Source organism: Mus caroli, unplaced genomic scaffold (genome assembly GCF_978045245.1).
Source record: "Mus caroli unplaced genomic scaffold, Mus_caroli_1 scaffold_8, whole genome shotgun sequence".
Lineage (NCBI taxonomy): Eukaryota > Metazoa > Chordata > Mammalia > Rodentia > Muridae > Mus > Mus caroli.
In genome coordinates, this window is record NW_028227263.1 from 27251926 (window position 1) to 27274533 (window position 22608).

The 22608-nt window shown below is 45.6% G+C and overlaps 1 protein-coding gene across 2 annotated transcripts in view; it reads right to left on the reverse strand.

Annotated features, from left to right (window-relative positions):
* Tmc5 (transmembrane channel like 5) overlaps nt 1-22608 on the reverse strand; it is a 78391-nt gene that overhangs the window by 32330 nt on the left and 23453 nt on the right. Inside the window, exons 3-8 of one of the 2 annotated variants that reach the window (XM_021166418.2) lie at nt 19414-20228; nt 15606-15709; nt 14171-14260; nt 5068-5167; nt 3310-3397; nt 603-851 (exon numbers count right to left, since the gene is read on the reverse strand). In XM_021166418.2, coding sequence (XP_021022077.1) covers nt 603-851; nt 3310-3397; nt 5068-5167; nt 14171-14260; nt 15606-15709; nt 19414-20153 — 1371 coding nt within the window. In that variant the 5' untranslated portion in view covers nt 20154-20228. Of the gene's footprint in view, nt 1-602; nt 852-3309; nt 3398-5067; nt 5168-8937; nt 9453-14170; nt 14261-15605; nt 15710-19413; nt 20229-22608 lie in introns of those variants that run through there. The other variant, XM_021166419.2, reaches the window with a different exon arrangement.

Below are 22608 nucleotides of genomic sequence, written 5' to 3' on the forward strand. Positions count from 1 at the left end.
AACAAAACAAAAACAAAAACAAAAAAAAAAAAGAAGAAAGAAAAAGAAAGAAAGAGAGAGGGAGGGGAGGGGAGGGGAGGGGAGGGGAGGGGAGGGGAGGGGAGGGGAGGGGAGGGGAGGGGAGGGGAGGGGAGGGGAGGGGAGGGGAGGGGAGGGGAGGGGAGGGGAGGGGAGGGGAGGGGAGGGGAGGGGAGGGGAGGGGAGGGGAGGGGAGGGGAGGGGAGGGGAGGGGAGGAGAGGAGAGGAGAGGAGAGAAGAGAAGAGAAGAGAAGAGAAGAGAAGAGAAGAGAAGAGAAGAGAAGAGAAGAGAAGAGAAGAGAAGAGAAGAGGAGTAGGTATCCTGTAAGGAATGCTCATCTTTTGTAAGAATGGAGTGCCCGGTTCATGTGCAGATGTGAAGAGAAGTGGAGTATGGCTAAAACAGCCTGTGACACTGGTTCTGGATCTCTGGGTGTTTCACTGGCTCGCCCCACAATGTCTTGCCCCACTCAGCACTTGAGAGAGAACTGGCCATTTCTCCATCAGGCAGAATGAGAGGTCTGAGTAAGCGCAAGGCATAGCCTTCCATTGTGGTGAACTTGAGTGGAGAACAGAGAACTTACCGCCCCTGTGAAAAACTCCAAGCCAGTGAACTGGAGGGTGTTCTTTGTGCCCACGGTGAATTGTGGGATGATGATGAAGCTGAAGTTCATGACGAATGAGAAGATGTTGAACTTCAAAAGCCACCTCAGGAAGCTGAAATAGGACAGGACGCTGGTTCCAAACTTGCCTCCAATGACCTTGAATCTCTTCTGCCACAAGGTGATGTAATTGAGGAGCTCTGAAAGGCTGTTCCTGGTCCTGCGGTAAGTCTAGGTTGGAGAGACAAAGAGGAGGAGATCTAGAGTGGGTGTTGTAATAGCCAAACAGCCCTGCTCCAAGAGCCCCGTTCCCAGCCGGGCAGCTTCAAGGGTCACTGGCTAAGGTGGCTTCAATCATGATCACAATGACCCTCTCATGTATTCCTACTATCACCTTCCCAGGTTGTTCTAAATGGCCAGACTGGTCACTAACATTCTACCTTCTCATTCCCACCTTTTTTACTCCCAGCCATGTTGGCCTGAGCAGCGTGAGTGTTGGCTTCCCTTCCCTCCATCCTCCTTTCACCCCGACCCTTGACGTCACTGATGTCACATTCTTGCTTAGCTTATCCCATTTACCCACATGAGTGAATGAATATTAAACTATCAAATGATGTAGCCTCCCACTTCCACATATGTGTACTGGTCAGTTTTTGTCAACCAAACACAAACCTAGATGTATCTAGGAAATGAAGACCTCAAGTGAGGAACTACCTCTGTCAGATTGACTGTAGCCAAATCTGTGGGGGCATCTTTCTGAATAATTGCAGTGGAGGGAGCAGCGCACTGTGGGCTGTGTTACTTCTGGGCAGGTGGTCCTGAGTTTATAAGAAGGCAGGCTGAGCAAGTCATGAGGAGCAAACTAGTAGGCCGCACTCCTCCATGCCTTCTGCTTCAGTTCCTGCCTCCAGGTTCCTGCTTTGAGTTCCTGTCCTGAAGTCCCTTCACCATGGACCGTGTTGCCAAACTCTTCCTCCCCAAATTGCTTTTGGTTATGGTGATTTATTATAATAACAGTAGAAATCAATCTAGCATAGTATATAATGAAAGGAAATGAGATCAGTATACCAGTGAAGTTCCTGTAGTACCATATGCAAGAGCTAAGATATAGAATTAACCTAGCTGTCCTCGGTGCATGGATGGGTAAACTCTCTCTCTCTCTCTCTCTCTCTCTCTCTCTCTCTCTCTCTCTCTCTCTCTCTCTCTCTCTCTCTCTCTCTCTCTCTCCTCTCTCCCTCTCCTCTCTCTCTCTTTCTCTCTCTCCCCTCTCTCTCCTCTCTCTTCTCTCTCCCTCCTCTCTCTCTCTCCCCCTCTCTCTCCTCTCTCTCCTCTCTCTCTCCTCTCTCCTCTCTTCTCTCTTTCTCTCTTCTCTCTCTCTCTCTCTCTCTCTCTCTCTCTCTCTCTCTCTCTCTCTCTCTCTCTCTCTCTCTCTCCCTCTCCCTCTCTCTGTGTATGTACTACAAAGAATAAGACCATATCACTTGCTGAAATGTAGATAGAACTAGAGGACATTATGCAACATGAAATAATCCAGACACATAAAGACACATCTGCATGCTCCCCCTCATATGTGGGAGAATGGAATAGTGATTACTAAAGGCAGGAAAGAACTGAGGGGAGGAAGGATTGAGAGGGGCTGAGGTAAAGAAGGAACGAGTGCTGGTGTGTTTGAGGTGGGATGACCATAGCTCACGATAGCCTAGTATATATTGTATAATGATCTAGGAGAGAGGACCTCAAGGGCTAAAGAGTAGAGTGAACCTTTAGCATGTGCTCAACCTTGGTTCAATCTCCAGCACGGGGGGTGGGGGGGTGGGAGGGAAGAGGATGGAATGAGGGCAGAAAGGGAGCAAGGAAGGCAGTTAAGTAGGAAGAAGAGAGGAGGAGCATGGGGGATGCCAGCCCCCATGTGACACGGCCTTTCACTTGTTTTGTTTTGTTTTATTTTGTTTTGGTTTTCGAGATAGGGTTTCTCTGTATAGCCCTGACTGTCCTGGAACTCACTTTGTAGACCAGGCTGGCCTCGAACTCAGAAATCCGCCTGCCTCTGCCTCCCAAGTACTGGGATTAAAGGTGTGCGCCACCATGCCCGGCTGGCCTTTCACTCTTAAACCCTCAGCAGCTGTGGGTACTCAGGAGATCTGTGCAAGGTTGGACCCACTCATTTTCCATGTTGGACAGGAGCAAGGACCCAAAGCCCTGGCTCCCCCATAATATATGTAGACAGTTAACAGCTGCTGGGGGAGGGGCTCACATGCAAGGTAGTTAAGGGTTGCTGGGGAGAGAGACATCTTCAGTGGTGCAACAGCCTGCAAGTTTCCTGTGCCCTGTAGGTAATCATAGTTAACATGACTGGTTCACCAAGCTAATTGGTTCCTTGTCTGCAGGAAACAAGTTTGTTGGCATAACAGAAGGACAAGGAGAGGATAATTCTAATTAATCAGACTTGATCATGCAAACGGGCTGTACACAGGTGTTCATGTAGCATGTGTTACAGCAGTAACATGCAAATTATATGTTAATGGAAACCTCGGCTGGGAACCAAGTCTCACTATGTAGCCCTGGATAACCTGGAACTCATTATGAAGAGGAGCTCTGGCCTCTGGCTCACAGAGCCCTATCTGCCTCTGCCTCCCCAGGACTGAGATCAAAGGCATGGGAACAAAAGTGTCTTTAAAAGTTGACTCACCAGTGAAAGGGAGCCCAGACACTGAGCACAGCAGTTGGCCTCGAGGATGCCATGCGACTGTTTGTTCTTTTCTTTGTCAACTATTTTTCTGTGGAAAACAATAGGAGAAAATAGAGGACATCAGTGGAATTCATTTTTGAAAAACCCAGCCACTCCTGGACATGGAGGCCTCTGCCTGTAGGTTCCAGCCTCTTGGGGGCCAAAGCAGAACCACTTAGTCCTGCATCTTAATGTCCCCAGCCCTGGAAATACAAGGGTGGTCACAAGGGTGGCAGCTTTTACATGGGTTCTGATGATGTAAGTTCAGTTCTTATGCTTGCATTTTCTAACTGAGCTTTCTCCCCAGATTTTCCTATTTGTTGCTTGTTTGTTTGTTTTAAAGCCAAGTTTTATTTTAGAGTGGTTTGAAATTTAAAGAAGTTTTTAAACTGTAGACTATCCCCACATGCCTCTCACAGGTTCCCCTGTTCACTTTCCACGGTAGGTGTGGCAGCTTGACTGAGATGTTCCCCAGAGTTTGAGGGGAGGAGCACTGGACATTGGATTCCCAGTTAGCAGCACTCTTTGGGAAGTGTGACTCTCTGAACATTACTGTGGGTGGGCTCTGAGGTCTCAAAGACTCGGGCCATTTGCAGTTTGCTCTCTCTGCTCGTGGTTCAAGAGTGACCTGTCAGCTACAGCTCCATCACCATGCCTGCTCTCTGCCATGGTGGACTCTAATGCTCTAGAACCATAATCTCAATAAACTCTTCTACAAGTAGCCTTGGTCCTGGTGTTTTATCACACCAGTAGAAAAGTAACTAACTCGGTAGGATTGTCCAAACAAAGCTAGCTTGCATGTGTCCTGGGACCTAGGCTCCTGATGCTTACTTCAGAGACTCCCACATTCTCACCCAGCCTTTCCCAGGCTGCACGCATTGCATCTGCTCTCCTGCCTCTTTAGAATCCTCTACTTCATGTTAGGGTCTCAGAATTTCCTTGCATCTGATGACCTGAAGATGTATGAGTTAGAGATTTTGGAGGATTTGACAAATGCATCTTTCTAGTTAGACTGGCATCTGGGCTTTAGAAAAGAGGACCACTGAACGTGTCCTATCTCTGAAGAAACTAATTCAAGCGAGTACCTGGCCTGGACAGTGGTAACTAGACCTCACTGGAGACTTGCTTTTCTCAGAGAATCCTCTTTGGAAGCAGTCATACACCAGGGTACCCATGCATTCTAGGGAGACAGATCAAGCCCCAACCCTTAGCACTCAGGAAGTGGAGGCAAGGGGATCAGGAGTTCAAGATAATCTTTGGCTATATAGCAAGTTCAAGGGCAGTCTGGGCCACATACAAGCCTGTATCAAGAATCAAAAACTTGTTGTGATACGCACCTTTATTTCAGCACTCAGAAGGCTGATGCAGGAGAAGCCTGAATTTGAGGACAGCTCAAGCTACATAATAAATGCCTGTGGGGAGGGGTGGAGGAGAGTTGGGGGGGCGTTCCACCCTGTAAAGGTTTTCCTTGCAGAAGAACTGTCTCCTGCATTATCTGTTTCTTATCTTTTTTTTTTGAGACAGGGTTTCCCTGTGTAGCCCTGGCTGTCCTGGAACTCACTCTGTAGTCCAGGCTGGCCTCGAACTCAGAAATTCGCCTGCCTCTGCCTCCCAAGTGCTGGGATTAAAGGCATATGCCACCACCGCCCGGTCTCTTATCTTTTTGAGATGGTACAAATCCAGTAGACTGAGGTTCCCATGTGAGAGCATTGGCCATACCTAAGCTCTCTCTTCTCTTGCATGGTCCTTGGCTGGTTCCTGATGGTTTTGATTCTGTCTCTAGTTGTCATGGGAATCAGGGATGCAATTAGTTTCTGTCCTGCAGAAGAAAAGGATCAGAGTTCTGTTTCTTTTTTTCTTTAATTCAGTCTTAACATTTTAAGAGATGATACTGGAGTGAGACTTGGCAGTGTTTGCCTCTCATCCCACAACTGGAAAGCAGAGGTAGGAAGATAGCAAGTTCAAAGCTAGCCTGAGCTACGTAATGTGTTCAAGACCAATCAGGGTATGGTGGTCTGTGTGACATGTTCTCTATAGTTTTAGGCATTTGAATGTCTGTTTTTCAGCTTATGGTACTGTATGAGGGAGGTTTAGGAGGTGTGGCCTTGTTGGAGGAAGTGCACCACGGGGGGCAGGCGGGGCGAGGGCTTTGAGAGCTTAAAGACTTAAACCATTCTCAGGTTGCTCTCTCTACTTCTGCTCTCAGTTCAGGCTATGAGTTCAGGCTTCCTGTTCTGTTGCCACGACTGCTACTTACTGCCATGCTTCTCCACTACAGCTGACTCTTCTTTCTTTCTTTCTTTCTTTCTTTCTTTCTTTCTTTCTTTCTTTCTTTCTTTCTTTCTTTCTTTCTTTCTTTTTTTAGATTTCTTTATTTATGTATTTCAGTACACTGTAGCTGTACAGATGGTTGTGAGCCTTCGTGTGGTTTTGGGAATTGAATTTTAGGACTTCTGCTTGCTCTGGTCAACTCTGCTTGCTCAGTCCCTGCTCCCTCCGGCCCAAAGATTTATTTATTATTATATATAAGTACACTGTAGCTGTCTTCAGATGCACCAGAAGAGGGCGTCAGATCTCATTACGGGTGGTTGTGAGCCACTATGTGGTTGCTGGGATTGAACTCAGGACCTTTGGAAGAGGAACCAGTACTCTGGTAGGCTGAGTCATCTCACCACTACAGCTAACTCTTAACCTGCTGGAACCTCAAGCCCAAATAAATGCCTCCTGTTAGTTGTCCTGGTCACAGTGTTTACCACAGCAATAGAAGAGTAACTAGTATACTGGGTTACCTTGTGAGGTCCTGTCTCATCCACATCCCTCATAAATATGTCAGTCAATCAATCAATCAGTCATAGTATTGAACTAGACTGTTCAATACTATGTTTTATTTTGAGACAGATGCTTGTCCTGGAACTGATGGTTCTGTTCTCTCAGTTTCCCAGTGCTGAACAATGAACACTCTGCACCATAGAGACTGGCACGGGAGATAATATAGACTCGGAGAATGCAAAGATCGCAAATGGGGTCTGCTGAGGTGGCACAGACCTTTCAGTCCGGTACTCCTGCAGAGGCAGGTAGATGGATCTCTATAAGTTCAAAGCCATCCTGGTCTACAGAATGAGTTCCAGATCAGCCAGAGCTACATAGTGGGGCCCTGTCTCAAAAAGCAAAATCACAAATGGAAGTGACCAGAGACAAGTGTGTGTGTGTGTGTGTGTGCGTGTATGCGTGCTCAAAATCAAAGCTAACATTTAGACTATTCTAATCCAATACTTCTGTATTTCCCTAGTCAAACAAAGAAACAAACAACAAGAGCAAAAGCAAAGCAAAACTATTACTGAACAAAGCAACAGATCTTGCCCACCTGTGTCTCTCTGAACTCCAGGCAATTGGAGTGCCTTTTCCTAGGTCCCTGACAATTGTCACAGCTTTCTTTTTTTTTTAATTAATTAACTTATTTATTTTATTTATGTGAGTGCACTGTAGTTGTACAAATGGTTGTGAGCCATCGTGTAGTTGGGAATTGAATTTTAGGACCTCTGCTCACTCCAGTAGGCCCTGTTTGCTCCAGCCCAAAGATTTACTTATTATTATACATAAGTACACTGTAGCTGATTTCAGACACACCAGAAGAGGGCGTCAGATCTCATTACTGGTGATTATGAGCCACCATGTGGTTGCTGGGATTTGAACTCAGAACCTTCAGAAGAGCAGTCAGTGTTCTTACCTGCTGAGCCATCTCACCAGCCCCTGTTACAGCTTTCTTAATTCTCCCTTCTCTTCCGACTCATAGTCATTCTTCAGCCTCCAAGTCATCCCCTCCTGTTAACTATGAACTCCAACGGAGTCCAGGTTACCCCGGCTCCCTACCTCCACTTCCCTGAGCATCTTCTACAAACACCATCTCCAGGCATATGGGACAGGTCCCAGTGAGTCTAAGCCAATCCAGTGGCCTTATCCTCTTTGCTGGGGACTTAGACAGAGACATGTGACATACTATTGGTCAGAACGTTTCTTGGGAAAGGGTTTCTTCTTTCTACACAAACTGGGGAAAGCAAAAGATTGTGTTTCTTCCTCTGGATAGTGTGGGTCTAGGTGTAACCTCTGAGCTGCTGTGACCATCTGCTAATGTGAGTGGGACTGGCTTGCAGGATGCTCTGCCAAGGGGCAGGTGGGGGCTGCTCCTCAGGCTCAGACTCAACATGGAACCGGAAAGCCTCAGAGGAAGCTCTGGGTTCACTGAGGTGGAAGGGGGTGCCCTTAAGGAAAGTAACTCACTTTGCTGAAAATGAGGAGTTTTTGTTTCCCTGTTTAGGATAAGCGAGGGAGGGGGAGGGGGAGGTAAGCTGAGGAGAGGAGAGGAGAGGAGAGGAGAGGAGAGGAGAGGAGAGGAGAGGAGAGGAGAGGAGAGGAGAGGAGAGGAGAGGAGAGGAGAGGAGAGGGTGGAGGGGAGGAGACAAGAGGAGAAGGCCATTACAGAGTGGCTGTGGAGAGGCACACAGTCTAAGCTAGTAAAGGGTTAGGTGCATTTTCCCCTTCTAGAATTTACTGTCACATGCTAGATTTTATACCTAGAATGAAAAAAAAATGTATATTAATAGAATTTCTTAGACAAGACCTCATGCAGCTCAGACTGGTCTCAACCTCTACACACAGTTGAGGATGACCTGAACCTCCTGACCCTCCTCCTTCCACCTCATGAATGCCGTGACCACAGACACATACCACCATGCCTTGTGTATGTGGTGCTGGGGATGGAGCCCAGAGGGTCTTTTTTAAATGCTAGGCAAATACCTTACCATCTGAGCCTCAGGCCCAGGCTCTCACATCTGAAGTATCATGGGGTAAAACAGAAATAGCATTTCTGTTGGCCTCAGGAGCTCAGAGGCTGGAGGGTCTCAGCTAAGACTTTCGTCCCAGAAAACCATGGTGGTAATGATTTTTCCTGAGCCCCAGTTTCCTCATTAAGCCTGTCTCAAAGGTGCAGAGGATGAGATAAAATACAACTAAATCCAATGCCTAACAAAACTCAACTCCAGGCACATGAAATACGGTTGTCTGGAAAATGAGCTCTTACTAAGTCTTAAAGTGACACCTCTCTTCATTGCCAGCATCCTTTAGCTTCCTAACAGTGACTCTTGAAAATAACTTGATGTCTTTAAAAAAAAATTAAAGGCTCGGGACATGGCTTAGGGTGTAAAACACTTGCCACGGGAGTGTGAGTATCTATCTGCCTTTGGATCTCTAGTACCCATTGTGAAAAGCTGGACACAGCAGCAGACTTATCATCCCAGCCACGGGGAGGCAGATGTAGAAGGAACCCTGGGGTTGAACAGCCAGCCAGTCTAGCTGAGTCCTGGAGCTAAAGATTCAGTGAAAGACCCTGTCTCAAAAGAATGCTGTAGAGAGGCCAGCATGAGATGAGCATTCTAATAAAAACCCCTTGTTGTGTAAGCATGCCTGCATGCCTTCCTAATACACACACACATACACACACACACACACACACACACACACACACACTTAGACAACAGCAACCTATAGACAGCTTTAGGGCTACCTGCCTAACTCTTTCTGAGCATTCTGTACCTTGAACAGTTTCATGAAAAGTGCAGGATTCATCCGTGCTCAGGCACTCTGAGCCATGATAGATCTGAGAAATTGATTCATTCAGAGATGAAAACCTCAGCAGCCGGTTGTGCCTTCTGTCATTCCCATGGTTGAAAATCTGACAGTCTACTGTGTCTGCAGCTGACAAGGAGACCACGCTGAAGGCGGGGTTTGCTGATGACTTTCTCAGAGCAATTTGACTTGAGACTAGGTGATTTTGAACCCCAGAGGGAACATTCTCCACTTCTATGATGATTTCATTCACTTGGTCGTCTGACAGCATCTCTTGCCTACGAAGACTCTTGTTCTTCACAGGGTGGTCATCAAAGGTCTCATAAGCATTCAGACTGCCATGGTTGGGCCCACCAGGGAAGAGCGATGACGTCAGAGAAAGGATGCCCCATTCACAAAGAGCTCCACACAAATTACAACATGTCTCCTGCCTCTGTCCCTGAGGGGACTCCTCAGGAGGAGACACATTTCTCTACAGAGAATTCTGCCTTGGTAGCTAAGTGAGAGATTTTAAACAGAACCCTTCATTCAAGACAATGGGGTTCTAGAAACAGAAGGTGGGGAGTCTTCTAAATGACCTGTAACCACAGGACAAGGTTTTCTTGACTTTCATCATTTGATATGTATATCTCAGGGGCAGTGAGGTGGCTCAGTGATTAAAGGTACTTGTTGCCAAGTCTAATGACCTGTATTTAACCCCCACATAGTGACATAATGGAAAGACTGAACTGATCCTTCCTCAAAGTTTTCCTTGATCTCCACACAAGAGCCTGTGCACACTAATGATTAAATGTCTTCTATATAAACTCACATGAGTTCCTAACATTATCATTATCTCCCGATGACCTCAGGTCTGCCTTCTGATATCTATCCTCTTCACGCCAGCAGAAGCTCTGGATAGACACAGGACTCACTTAAGAGTCTCCTAGTTTCCGCTCCAGCTGAGTAGTCATGTGACCCAGTTTGAGCCAATGAGAATGCACCTTTTGGGAGGTGTTTTAAAGAGTTGGTTTAGTAGGGCGTGGTGCTGCACACCTTTAATCCCAGCACTCGGGAGGCAGAGGCAGGCAGATTTTTGAGTTCGAGGCCAGCCTGGTCTACAAAGTGAGCGCCAGGACAGCCAGGGCTACACAGAGAAACCCTGTCTCAAAAAACAAACAAACAACAACAAAAAAGAGTTGGTTTGGCTGGCTCTTTTTCCTTCACCATCCTTCTGTCTTTGTGCCTTCTTGTTTTGAAAACAAGCAGACATTCATCTGCTAAGGAAGGAAACTTTGTCCTTGAGAGAATCATAGAAACAGCTTTTTTATTGAATTAATTTCTCAACTCTTTCTGTTCCTTGAGAAAAATAAATTATCACTAAGGTATTACTCTGCCCCAACGCCAGAGACTTGAACAGAATTATTGGAGAAATCCAATTTTCAAGTGACCTGGACCAACTTGCTCATTTTTCCAGTGGACTAAAACTAAGAGCAGAGAGATGATATGACATATTCTGTCCACTGTCTCCTATTACAAGTCAGGCTTGGATAAGAATTTCTTATCTCCTCCCCACAGTGGTTAGCATCACCTGGCTTTACTGCGAGCCGATACTTTAGAGCACTGCTTCTCAACCTTCCTGAAACTGACTCTTTAATACAGTTCCTCATGTTGTGGTGACTCCCAACCCCAAATTATTTTGGTTGCTACTTCATAACTGTAATTTTGCTATTGTTATAAACTATAATGTAAATATCGGTGTTTTCCAATGGTCTTAGACAACCCCTATAAAAAAGTCATTTGATCCCCAAAGGGGTTGTGACCCATACAGTGAGAATCACTGCTTTAGAGTATTGTATAGCTATCCCTGGTTGTCAACTTGACTGTATCTGGAATGAACTACAATCCAGAATTGGAGGGCTCACCTGTGATACAGATCTTGAGGCTGGAAGACACAAGTTTATGACCTGGAATCTTGGCATGGAGATCTTGAGGCATAGTGGCCATAAAAAGCTTAGGCCCTGGGGGACTTTTGGGATAGCATTGGAAATGTAATTGAGGAAAATATGTAATAAAAATATTAAAAATCAAAAAAAAAAAAAAAAAAAAAAAGCTTAGGCCCAGGCAAGGTAATACAGGCTTTTAATCTCAGGAGACTGAGGCAAGGAGATCTCTGAGTTCAAGGTCAGCCTGGGACAAAACAAGTCCCACATCCAGGCGTGGTGGTACACATCTTTAATGTGGGCCACACCTTCTGCTGGAGACCTACATAGGACATTGGAAGGAGGAAGAGTCACTCTTCTTCGCTGCTTGTTGCCAGCACATCTGTCGGAACCAACTTCTACAGAAGACCAGCTGAAACAACTAGCCTTGTGGGACTGAGCAACTACTAGAGTCTTGGACTTCCCATCCACAGCTGGCCATTGCTGGGGAGTTGGACTACAGACTGTAAGTCATCATAATAAATAAATTCCCTCAATATAGAAAGACATTCCATAGAGAACCCTGACTAATACAAGTATATTATTTAGGTTTTCACAATTACCCCATTTCATAGCTAAAAAACCCTGAGGCTCAATGGGGGGAGTCTTGCCTAAGGCTAAGATGTCAGAGATCAGTTTTACTGAAGGTCTGAACCCAAAACAGAGAGCTGGAGTACTTCACCTTTGTCTCCCTCTAGAATAAGGTGCCAATGTGTATTAGTTCATCACTCACTCATAAATTAGCAAGTATGTTGAGGATTGGTCCTTTGCTATGTATTGCAATGGTAAACACTGGCCCCCACGATCTGGTTGCCTCACATACACCAAGTGATGTGATTTGAAAATCAGGAAGCAGGGAGATTAAAAGCTGTGTCTTCTATTTCTTCACCCTCTCTGCCTCTGGGGGCCTCTTCTTCCAGCCTCATGCTGGCTTGATAGAGCAGTGTAATGATGGTCACTCTACTGCTTTTCCTCAATAATTAAAGTCAATCTGTGCTCCAGCCAGGCTGTATTATTTACCTCCTGTAAAAGTTACACTCTAGCCTGGGAAGGTTCTCGAAAGATGAGTCTGAGAGCTGCTGAGCTCTGATACTGAGCTGACAGAGAAATAGCTTTAGGCTGCAAGGGCCCCTTGATTTGCATGACGATATAAGAACCCATTTGTTTGGTCCTCTGTGTTCACAGGCTTGCCTTTGTGATGGCCTTCCCTAGTGTCTCCCTGATGGTTTCCTTGGGCTTATTGGTCTCTGCCTCTAAATAAAGCCACATGTGATATTTAGATATTTAGAGTTTCATAATGCTTCAAAGCCTTTCATCTTTCAGCAGAGAGGGTTCAATGTATTTTTGCAGGTAACCCTGGGGGTGTGAGTTAAAATGCCACTATCCATGCAAGCACTGGTATGTTTGCCTCCTGTAATTCCAGCGTTTGGGAGGCAGAGATGGGATCTAGGAATCCCAAAAGCTCTCTGGTATGAGGCTAGGGAGAGGCTTCAGCTGTTAAAGTGGCTTTTGACTCAGCCTGATGACCTGAGTTCAGTCCTGGGCACCAACATAGTAGAAGGGGAGAACCAACTCCCCCGTTTGTCCTCTGACCTCCATAGTGCACTGTAACACACACACACACACACACACACACACACAAATAAACAAGTATAATAAACAAAAACATAATTTATGTTTTTGAAAAGGTCTATGATGTTGCCCTGGCTAGCCTGGAACTTGATAATTATACTAGGCTATCTTTGAACTCATAGATTTGTGCCTGCCTCTACTTGAAAAATACTGGGATTAAAGATATGTGCAACCACATCTGGCCAAAATGTAATGTGGTGGGAAAGCTTTGCCTCAATATGTAAGTTGAAGCAGTAAGTAGGAAGATGTCAACTCCTGACTTCTGTAAGTGCACACACACCCTCAAACTCTCATACACAGATTCATACTACATACACAAACATATACAAAGAAGGAGAAGCCTCTTTTTGCCACTGGGCTACACACTTCCAGTGACATACACATGCCAACCTAATGGAAGCTGCTTTATCCTCTCACAATTTATTTTTGGACTTTGTCCCCAGAAACACAAGCATTAGCTTTGAGACAGGTGGCCCTATCTTGTCAACTATGATAAAATGGTTCAAATGTGGGTGTGTATGTGTTCCTTGTAGCACTGGACAGCCAGGGAGAAAGGAAAGCCTTCAGAAGGGTAGCTATGCTGAGAGGCTTCTGCGGGTCTGATGGCCTGACCTCATGTCTATGAAGGTCAAGTTTAAAGAGAAGCTGAGCCAAGCAGAGGTGGGAGGTGGATGACTAATGAGTTCAGTGGCACCCAGCCCTGGCTTCAGACTCTAAGGTGATGGTTTTTATACTCAACAAACTGACCAACAAAAACCCCTAACCTGCCTATGTGCCAGGCACCATTTGAGGAAGTATAAGCTATTACGACCTTTAGCTCTTAAGTTTTCCTACACCCTCCCCCTTAAGCCAATACATTCCTTGCCAATAAATTGGGTTTCCATTATACCAAGAAGATTTTTTTTAAATGTGTATGTGTGTTTGTACACAACTGTTTGTGCATGGGGGCACTTACCTGTATGAATAGACACATGTAGAGGCCAGAGCTTGATGTCAGGATGCCTTGCCTCTATTGTTCTCCAACTTTGAGACATGGTCTCTCAACTGAACCTAAAGGTTGCCATTTTCATTAAACTAGCTCTCCAGTGGACTCCCAGGATCCACCTGCCTGCCCCAAGCACTGAGTTATGGGTACTTGATATTATACATAGTGTGTGTGTGTGTGTGTGTGTGTGTGTGTGTGTGTGTGTATTCTTGTGATTCAAACGAAAGTCCTCATGGCTACATAGCAGGTACTTCACCCACTGGACCCTTCCCCCAGCTCTCAACCAGATGGTTCTAATGAAAATATGATTCTTAGACTGGGAAACCTGTATTGTCTACAAGGAAAGTCTGAGTAGTGAGGTTAAGGGTTAAAGTGTGTGCTGACCACCCACAACGGACCCCAGATTCCGTTCCCACTGCAGAAGAGGGAAAGCAGGTGGGGAGGGATAGACAGACAGAGGATAGACGGAGGGAGCAGGGGGAAAACTCTTATGATAAATGAAGCACCACTACATCCATTAGAAGACCATGGATCTTGATGAAGTCCCATTGCCAACGTGGGTTGCCTTGAGCCCAGTCCTTCCCCAGGACTGATGTTGTAGTGATGATCGGTTAAGACTTACCTTGGAGTGATGTGTGCCAATCATGTGCGCACAGCAATAGGTTTCTATCTGGACAGACAGGACTACTTCTTCTTGTGTAAGCAGGATTCACTGCAATGAGGAGGAGAACATGGCCAATCAGTCCTTCCACACTAGACACTGAGGAACATGTAACGGCTGACTGTGCTCCCAGTGGTCAGGAAAGGTCACCCACATCTTTGAGGTCCCTATGAGATCCAAGATTAAAAACTTGGGTAGAAAATAGGATTAAAATACAAAAATCATACGGTTGGAAAAAAAACTACTTAGGGGCTAGAGAGATGGCTCAGGGGTTAAGAGCACTGGCTGCTCTTGTAGATGATCTGGGTTTGGTTCCCTGTTGGTGACAACTCATAGCCACCTGCTCGCTTTAGCACAGTCACACACATAGGCAAAACATCCATATACATTAAATAAAAATAAAAACTCAAAACATTTTTTAATAAAATTGGAACTTGTGACTCAGCACAAAATAATGCTCATGTAACCGATAAACACATTTTATAAAACTCTATTTTAACTCCATAAACTTAAGTTTCTATCTCACTCAGTAATTGATTGTACTTGTTAGTTAATGAGTCACAAGTCGCATTGAAACCGAGCACATAGGTGAGCACAAAGGTTTCTTGAAACTGTAATGTTTGGTGACACATGGACTAAGTATGGCCTGATTTTCCTAGGGACAGAGTCCGCTCCTTGCATCTGTGTGACAGTGTCACATTCCGATATATGCTTTCGCAATTCATGTTAAGGACAAAAGGTAAACTACACAGAATACGGTGCACTCTAGAACTCCTTGCTTGGGAGTAATTCTCAACCCTGTTGTTTTCCAGCTGTTCCCCCTAGGCATGTTACTCAACGTCTCTGAGCTTCACTGTCATAATCTGTAAAGCAGGGATGACAATCTGACTTTTACACAGGATTGCTGGTGGAACAATCTGGTAAGACATGTGAAATGGTCCAATAAGCCTAGAATGCAGCAGACTCCTAGTGCACACTAACCAGAGAACTGCATCCTGTCCCTTCCTCTCTGCTGCCTTCAAAACCATCCCCAGGATCCCCGAAGCTTATGAAGCTCTGCCTGTGCCTTACAGCACCGGCATCCTGTGCTGTCCTTAGCTGGTCCTTCTCCACTTCCCTATCCTTCCCTCTTCCTCTTTTCTCTCCTCCCCACTTCGCCATCTCCTCTCCACTTCGCCATCTCCTCCCCTCCCCTCCCCTCCCCACTGCTCTTCTCCCCTCATACTATTTGATCCTAGTGATGACACTTGGCTTCCTACACACCAAGTTCTATGTATGTAAAGAGGTCGTCTATCTGCGGGAGGAGGAGCCAGGGCTGCTGCTGCTGCGGCATGCCTGTATTCACTGCCTTTTGCTTCCTTCCTGGGACACTAAAGTGATCTGAACACACACTTACCATAGCCATTTCTAGGATCACCTGCCGTCTCCATGGATACCATTCCAATGCCTTCAGGGTGATCTTCATTCTTCCTGCCTAGCATGCCAAAGGGGCCATTCCCTCTGCAAGGAAATAGCGGTCACATTGAATATGTTTGGCCGAGCATCTTTAAATTCCCAAAGCACCACTACCTGTGATGGTCCATTTTTTATCACTTTGACTGGATTGAGAAGGCCTAGGGAATTTGTAAAGCACACATCTGGGAGTGTCTGTGAGGATTATTTCAAGAGAGGAATATCTAAGAGAAGACCCTTCCAGACAAGGGCAGAAAAGTGTGTGTGGGTGGTGTGTGTGTGTGTGTGTGTGTGTGTGGCATAGAACCAAAGGAGAACCAAGAGAAATTCACCTGAATGTATATGTATAGTCTCTGTCTCTGTCTCCCTCCTTCCCTCCCTCCCTCCCTTCCTTCCTCCCCTTATCCGTCTCCCCTCCTCCCTTCTCTTTTTCTTTCCCCATCTCTCTATCTCTTGCTCACTATGATATGAAGTATTTATCCTACTTGATGGGCTTCATGATGGCCTGAACCTTCTGAAACCATAAGCCAAGATACATCTTTTCTCATTTAGTTTATGTCAGTCTTTGCTTTTCTGTCTGTTCGTTTATTACAGTGGCAGAAAGTCTCACTAGCACAATCCCACTCTATCCAGCAGTATCAGGGTGACAAATCACTCACCTATGTATGCATCCATCGTTCATTCACCACTCATGTATGCTATGCACCATCTATCCATCCATTCACCCATGTATCCATGTATAATACATCCATTCATCTGTCTTGTGAGGTTGACTGAAGTCACGTGTCACGTGTGAGGCAGGCACAAAGGACTCAGAGAAAAAGACATGGTACCGACCCCCCAGAGGAGCTTCCCTCCCTGCACAACTCACTTTTTTTTGTTTGTTTGTTTGTTTTTTTTTTTGGTTTTTTCGAGACAGGGTTTCTCTGTATAGCTCTGGCTGTCCTGGAACTCACTTTGTAGACCAGGCTGGCCTCGAACTCAGAAATCCGCCTGCCTCTGCCTCCCAAGTGCTGGGATTAAAGGCGTGCGCCACCACGCCCGGCCACAACCCACTTTTAAATACAGCTGTGAGCAATACAAGTGGGAACTGGGAGTGTCAAAAGACAGGCTGAGGGTTCAGAGGAAGGATGGGGGTTCCAAGAAGGCTACATGGAGAGCGAGCATCTCAGAAGGAGCTTGAAGGACTGATCGGTGCAGTCTGAGGGCACACTGCAGAGCAGAAGTACAGGCGAGAGGCCAGAGAGCACAGGTGTAGGGACAAATGCTGTAAAACCCAAGCACCTGAGGGCTGAGGAGATGCTCAGAGGGCAAGAATGTGGGTATGCAAGCATGAGGAGCTAGGTTTGAATCTCCAGCCCCACAGAAAAGTTGAGAGTTATGATCCCAGTATCAAAAGGCAGAAATAAGTGAATCCTTGGAGCTCATTGACCCCAACCTAGGCAAAACAGTGAGCTTCTGGTTCAGTGAGAGACCAGGGGAAGACACCCAAAGTCATGCACAAGCACAGGTGCACAGACACACACACACACACATTACATGAAAAAAAAAGAACAAATAACCTGCAGCAATAAAGCTTAATTTTATATGTATCAATACATAGACCTCATCTTAGACAATAGAATCAGAAGCTTGGGCCAAGATCAGTTTTATTTTTGTATTATTATTGTTGCTGCTGCTATTGCTATATTGTGATTATGATTATTGTCACTATTATTATTTTATTGATTTTTTTTTTTTTGCAATAGGATTCTAGCACACAGCCCAGGCTGACTTGAGACTTGTCTAGATTCTTCTGCTTCTACTTCCCAAGTTATATTACCATCATTATTACTATTGTTATTATTATTGAGGCAGGGTATGACTATATAGCCCTGGCTAGCCTGTTATTCACTGTATGTACCGATCTTCAGAATCACAGAGATTTATTTGCCTCTGTCTCCTGAGCATTGGGTTTAAGCTGTGTACTCACATACCCGACTAAGATTTTGTGTGTGTGTGTAATATTATTTTATTACTTTATTTTATGTGTGTGAATATATATATCTCACATGTGCCAGGTTGGATCTCCTAGAACTGGATTTCGGGTATTTGTAAGCTATCATGTGGGTGCTGGGAACCAAACTTGTGTTCTTTGGAAGAGTGCCGAGTGCCCTTAACTGCTAAGCCATCTCTCTAGCCCTAGTTATATCATTTTTAAAGGCCTCCAGGTAACAGGTAATTTTAATGAACAGTCGGTTAACTGACTTGGAGCACAGATAGGAGGGAGGGAGGGACAGGAGCAAGGGCAACTGGTCTGAGGCTGGCACCTGGCTCTGCTGTTGACTCTGTGTTTCCTTCTCTCAGTCTGTAAGTGAAGGAGCAGAGCCTGGCTCACAGGATAGGAGGACCTGTGAGAGATGGAAAGAACGGGGCTGCTGGGATAAAGGGTGGATCTCAGAATGGTAACTCTGACAGTCAGAGGTGATAGCATGTGTGGCCTGCTCCTGTGGGTCACTACTTAGGTCCTGAAGGCATTTGTCTGATAGCTGCATACCAAGTCCTGTGCCCTTGTTCCCTGACACAAGTGCAAGGCACTGGGATCTTTATCTTTCTTTCTTCTTCCCTTCCTTCTCCTTCCCCCTCTTTTCTTTCTATCCTTCCTCCCTCCCTCCCTACTTTCCTCCCCCCCTTCTCTCTTCCTCCCTCTCTCCCTTTCCTCCTTCCTTCTTTTGGGAAAAGATCTCACTATGCAACCCAGTCAGGCCTTAACATCACAATCCTCCTGCCTCAGCATCCCAAAGTGCTCAGATTACAGGAATGTATCATCATTTCTTTTTTTTTTTTTAAAGATTTATTTACTGATTATATGTAAGTACACTGTAGCTGTCTTCAGACACTCCAGAAGAGGGCGTCAGATCTCTTAACGGATGGTTGTGAGCCACCATGTGGTTGCTGGGATTTGAACTCCGGACCTTCGGAAGAGCAGTCGGGTGCTCTTACCCACTGAGCCATCTCACCAGCCCTGTATCATCATTTCTAAGACAGTTATTTAAAAAAAAAAAAAAAACCAAAACGCTCAAATTGTAAGTATTAAAAATGGAAATGGTACCTGTAAAATAAGACCAGTGTCAGTTAAGATTTCACGTGGTAAAAATGTATAAGTTAGCAACAACAAAAAAAGTCACGGAAGATATAAGGATTGTTGTTGACAGGACCTTTGCAAAAGTTAACCCAGGAAAATCAGAATTGGTCTAGCTAGGGCACCCAGCCAACGCTGTGAAGGCCTAAAGCAGTACCTGATGACAGTGACCAGAAATGGCACATGCTAAGGTCCTCTGTCCCACACAGGCGGGTGAGCTAAAGGCTCAGTCCTCAGCTGTGATACTATTTGGGGACTTTCTGGAAGTTTCAGGAGATGAAATCTGGGTGGAGGAAGAGGGTCACTGAGGGTGGATCCTTGCGATAGATTCTGTCCCTGAACCTCCCACCATCTACCTGATCTCACTCTCTTTGCTACCCCACCCCTCCTGGACATAAATTCTCTCCTCTGCCACACATTCCTGTAGCCATGATGTTCTGACTGAGAACATGGGACGAAGACACCATGGCCTCCAACTCTGTGATCTGAAACAAACGCATTGTCCTGTAAGTTGTTTGCATTGGACATTTAGACACAGTGACACAAAGGTACATGTCCCTAATTGAATCCACTGGACCAATGTCCACTGGCATGCTGAGGGCCCTCAGTGGGGGAATATACTTGAACTTACCTCCTGATGACTCCCAGGGACTTGGAAGAGCTATAGCCATCACCCTCTTCAGCACCAGGATAGTCTGGCTTTCCGTAAAAACGGGGAGAGTTTGGTTGATTCTCAGCACCTGGGTAATCAGGTTCCCCCAAATCATCTGGGTAGGAATTGATTCTGGACCCAGCATAACCTGCATCTCTTCTGGAGCCTGGCAGGTTGGAATGGGATCTGGAGCCGGAATGATAATAAGAGTTGTCCTGAGCTCCAGGGTAGTCTGGTTCTTCCAGAGATCCCAAATAGCCTAGATTGGTTCTGGGACCTGTATAGTTCATACTGCTTCTTCTGACTCCTGCAAAACCAGGATGGCTCTGAGAGCCAGGGTAGTCAGGCTCCATGGGTAAACCTGTGTGGTAAGATTCACTCCTGAAGTCATTATAGTCTGGCTCAAGTGAAGACTCATAGTCTGGCCTTGTTCTGGAATGTACAGAGAACGGGTGGCTCCTGGTGTCCTGATAGTCTGTGTTACTCGGAGATCCAGGATAATCTGGCTCTTCTAGGAAGTAGGGGTAGTCTGGGTTTGTTCTAGAGCCCGAAGAATGCGGGTTGCTTCTGGGATGGTGGAAGCCTGGATTGTTCAGAGAGCCTGGGAATTCCGGATAATCTTGAGTTTCCAAATAGTTCTGTGTGTGGTTCTGAGACCCTGAGTAACCAGGGTAGTCAGCATCTTCCATGTAGCTGCTATTCTTGTGGAAGGAAGACATGATGCTGCAGAGTCTTCACCCAGTTGTGTTAAAGCATCCCCATATCCGTAGCAACCCAGGAACCTTTTTATTAACCTGAAAAAATCAAAATGGAAAGGAAAAGTAAGCTATTTTTCTTCCTTCCTTGCACAAATTGCCTGCTTTCTCCCACCCTCTGATAAGTCGGTGCTCAGGTTCCGAGAGCAGTGACTGAGTTTTTCAGACTCCCCACATCTAGAATAAAGCTATGAAAGTGCTCAATGGCAGGCCAACAGGAGCACTATCTACAGCTCCCAGGTCATGCACGCTGTTGAAGGACTGAAGTCATTCCTCCATATCTCAACATTCTACCTCTGTGGGCTGAATGGAGCTGGTACACAACAGTCTTGTGTCATGAGAATGGCAGTGCTCTCTGTAGGAATGATAGCACAACATATGGAGAGTTGAGTGGTAAGCAGCTCCCCTGAGCAAAGCCATCCTAGCAGCACAGACTACTGTGTGGAAGAGAATAAACCTCTCTTTTCTCAATGTGCTGGTACCTACAGCGGCAGTTATATCTTACAGAATATATCTGCATGATTGGGGGGAGGGAGGAGATATGAACCAAAGATCAGAAAGAACACAAAAAATTGTTTTGAGGCAGAGTCTCCCATAGCCCAGGCTGGCCTTGAGCTCACTATGTAGCAGAGAATGACCTTGAGCTTGACCCCAAGTTCAAGGATTACAGACAGGCTACCATGTCTGGCATAAGCCATGCAGGGCTTCCTGCACACTAGACAAACATTCTACCAGTTGAGCTGTGCCCTACCAGAGGAACCAGCTCATCTTTGAACTGTTTGTTCTCTAGTTTGTTTAAAGTAAGGTCTCACTGTGGAGCCCACTCTGATCTGGAACTCACACTCCTCTTGCTCCAGCCTCTTGAATGCTGAAATTATAGGTGTATCCAACCTTGAACACTTTGATTGCTGTTTCTAGGGTTAAAAGCACAAACCAACATGAGTGAACAAAGAAAGAATAGTTTACGAAGATGAGACAGAAGACTCAGGTAAGGACACCAGCTAGGGTCCCTTTCTGTTTGAAAATGTGACTTTATCAGTTCCAGGAACTCTTCATCTTCAAATGGGGTACACTCTCTAGTCAAGTGATAAGGGTTTCTTTAGATGTCCTGAAGATGTGTTTTGCTATCTGTTTTCCTTCTCTGGTATCAATGCCTTGATTTCCCTCCAAAAAATCCTCTCATTCCCGCTTAGTGCAGATGGTACAGAAACTGACTGCACCGACCAACCAAAACCATGACAATCACGTGACCCAGCATAACCAATCGGAACCCACCATCCTCTTTCCCACAGGGTTTAGCTCTTGACTGGGCTCATATACCCCTTTAAGGGGTGTAGAATAGATTTGATGAGGAGAAAGTGTTCCTCTTCCAATGAAGTTAAAAGCTCAGTCTGGGGGTGGAGAGATGGCTCAGCGGCTAAGAGCACTGACTGCTCTTCCGAAGGTCCTGAGTTCAAATTCCAGCAACCACATGGTGGCTCACAACCATCTGTAATGAGATCAGATGCCTTCCTCTGGTGTGTCTGAAAACAGATACAGTGTACTTATATATAATAAATAAATAAAAATCTTTAAAAAAAAGAAAAAGAAAAAAGCTCAGCCTGGAGTTACAGGAGTGGTACCAGTGTGGGTGGAGCAGAAACAATACACACAGGAGAAAGTTAACAGGCAGAGTCAATACAATAGGGTTTGTTGCCTAGCCCATAGCAGGGGAAATAAGGAAAGTAAAATACAAACATCTTTGCAGTTTCAGGCCTGAATGACTAGGTAAATGGAGATACTTTTGAAGAAGGAAGTAGAAGATTTTTAAAGCTTGGCCAACTTAGACTACTTTATCTCTGTGTAAATGACATGGGTTAGGCTTTGAATAACCAAAGCTTAAGAAAATATTAACTTTCTACACTCAGCTATGTCTTCAGAAAGTTTGTGGACCGACTCGATTCCAGGTAGCTCAGCACCATGGGAGTCGGCTTACCCCACTTCTCTTCCTTCCTGGCATCCATTTCTCTCTGTTGTGGAAACATGTCTCCTTGGGATAGGACCTCTCCCTGTTTGGAGCTCCGGGGACTGAACCTGATTGAGATTCTCTTCGTCCAGGGCACAGTGATCAGGTGAGGGCATATCACCCAACAGAGTTGACAAGAATCAATCCTATGACTTTTGTTTGTTTTGCTGAAATTGTATCCAGAAAGCTTAAGCCTGAAGCTTCTACTAGTTGCTAATCAGTTTGCCTAAACGCTGCCCTTAGGGAGAGGGCAGGGCCAAGAGATACATAGAAAGAAGAGTGCTGGTGATGTATGCAGCCCCTGGATACAGCCATGTCTGAAGGCAGACAACCACTATATGCCTGTGTCATCATATTCCCATTTTGACATAATTTAGAGTTTGATTGCTAATTGCTGACAAAACAGAAGACTCT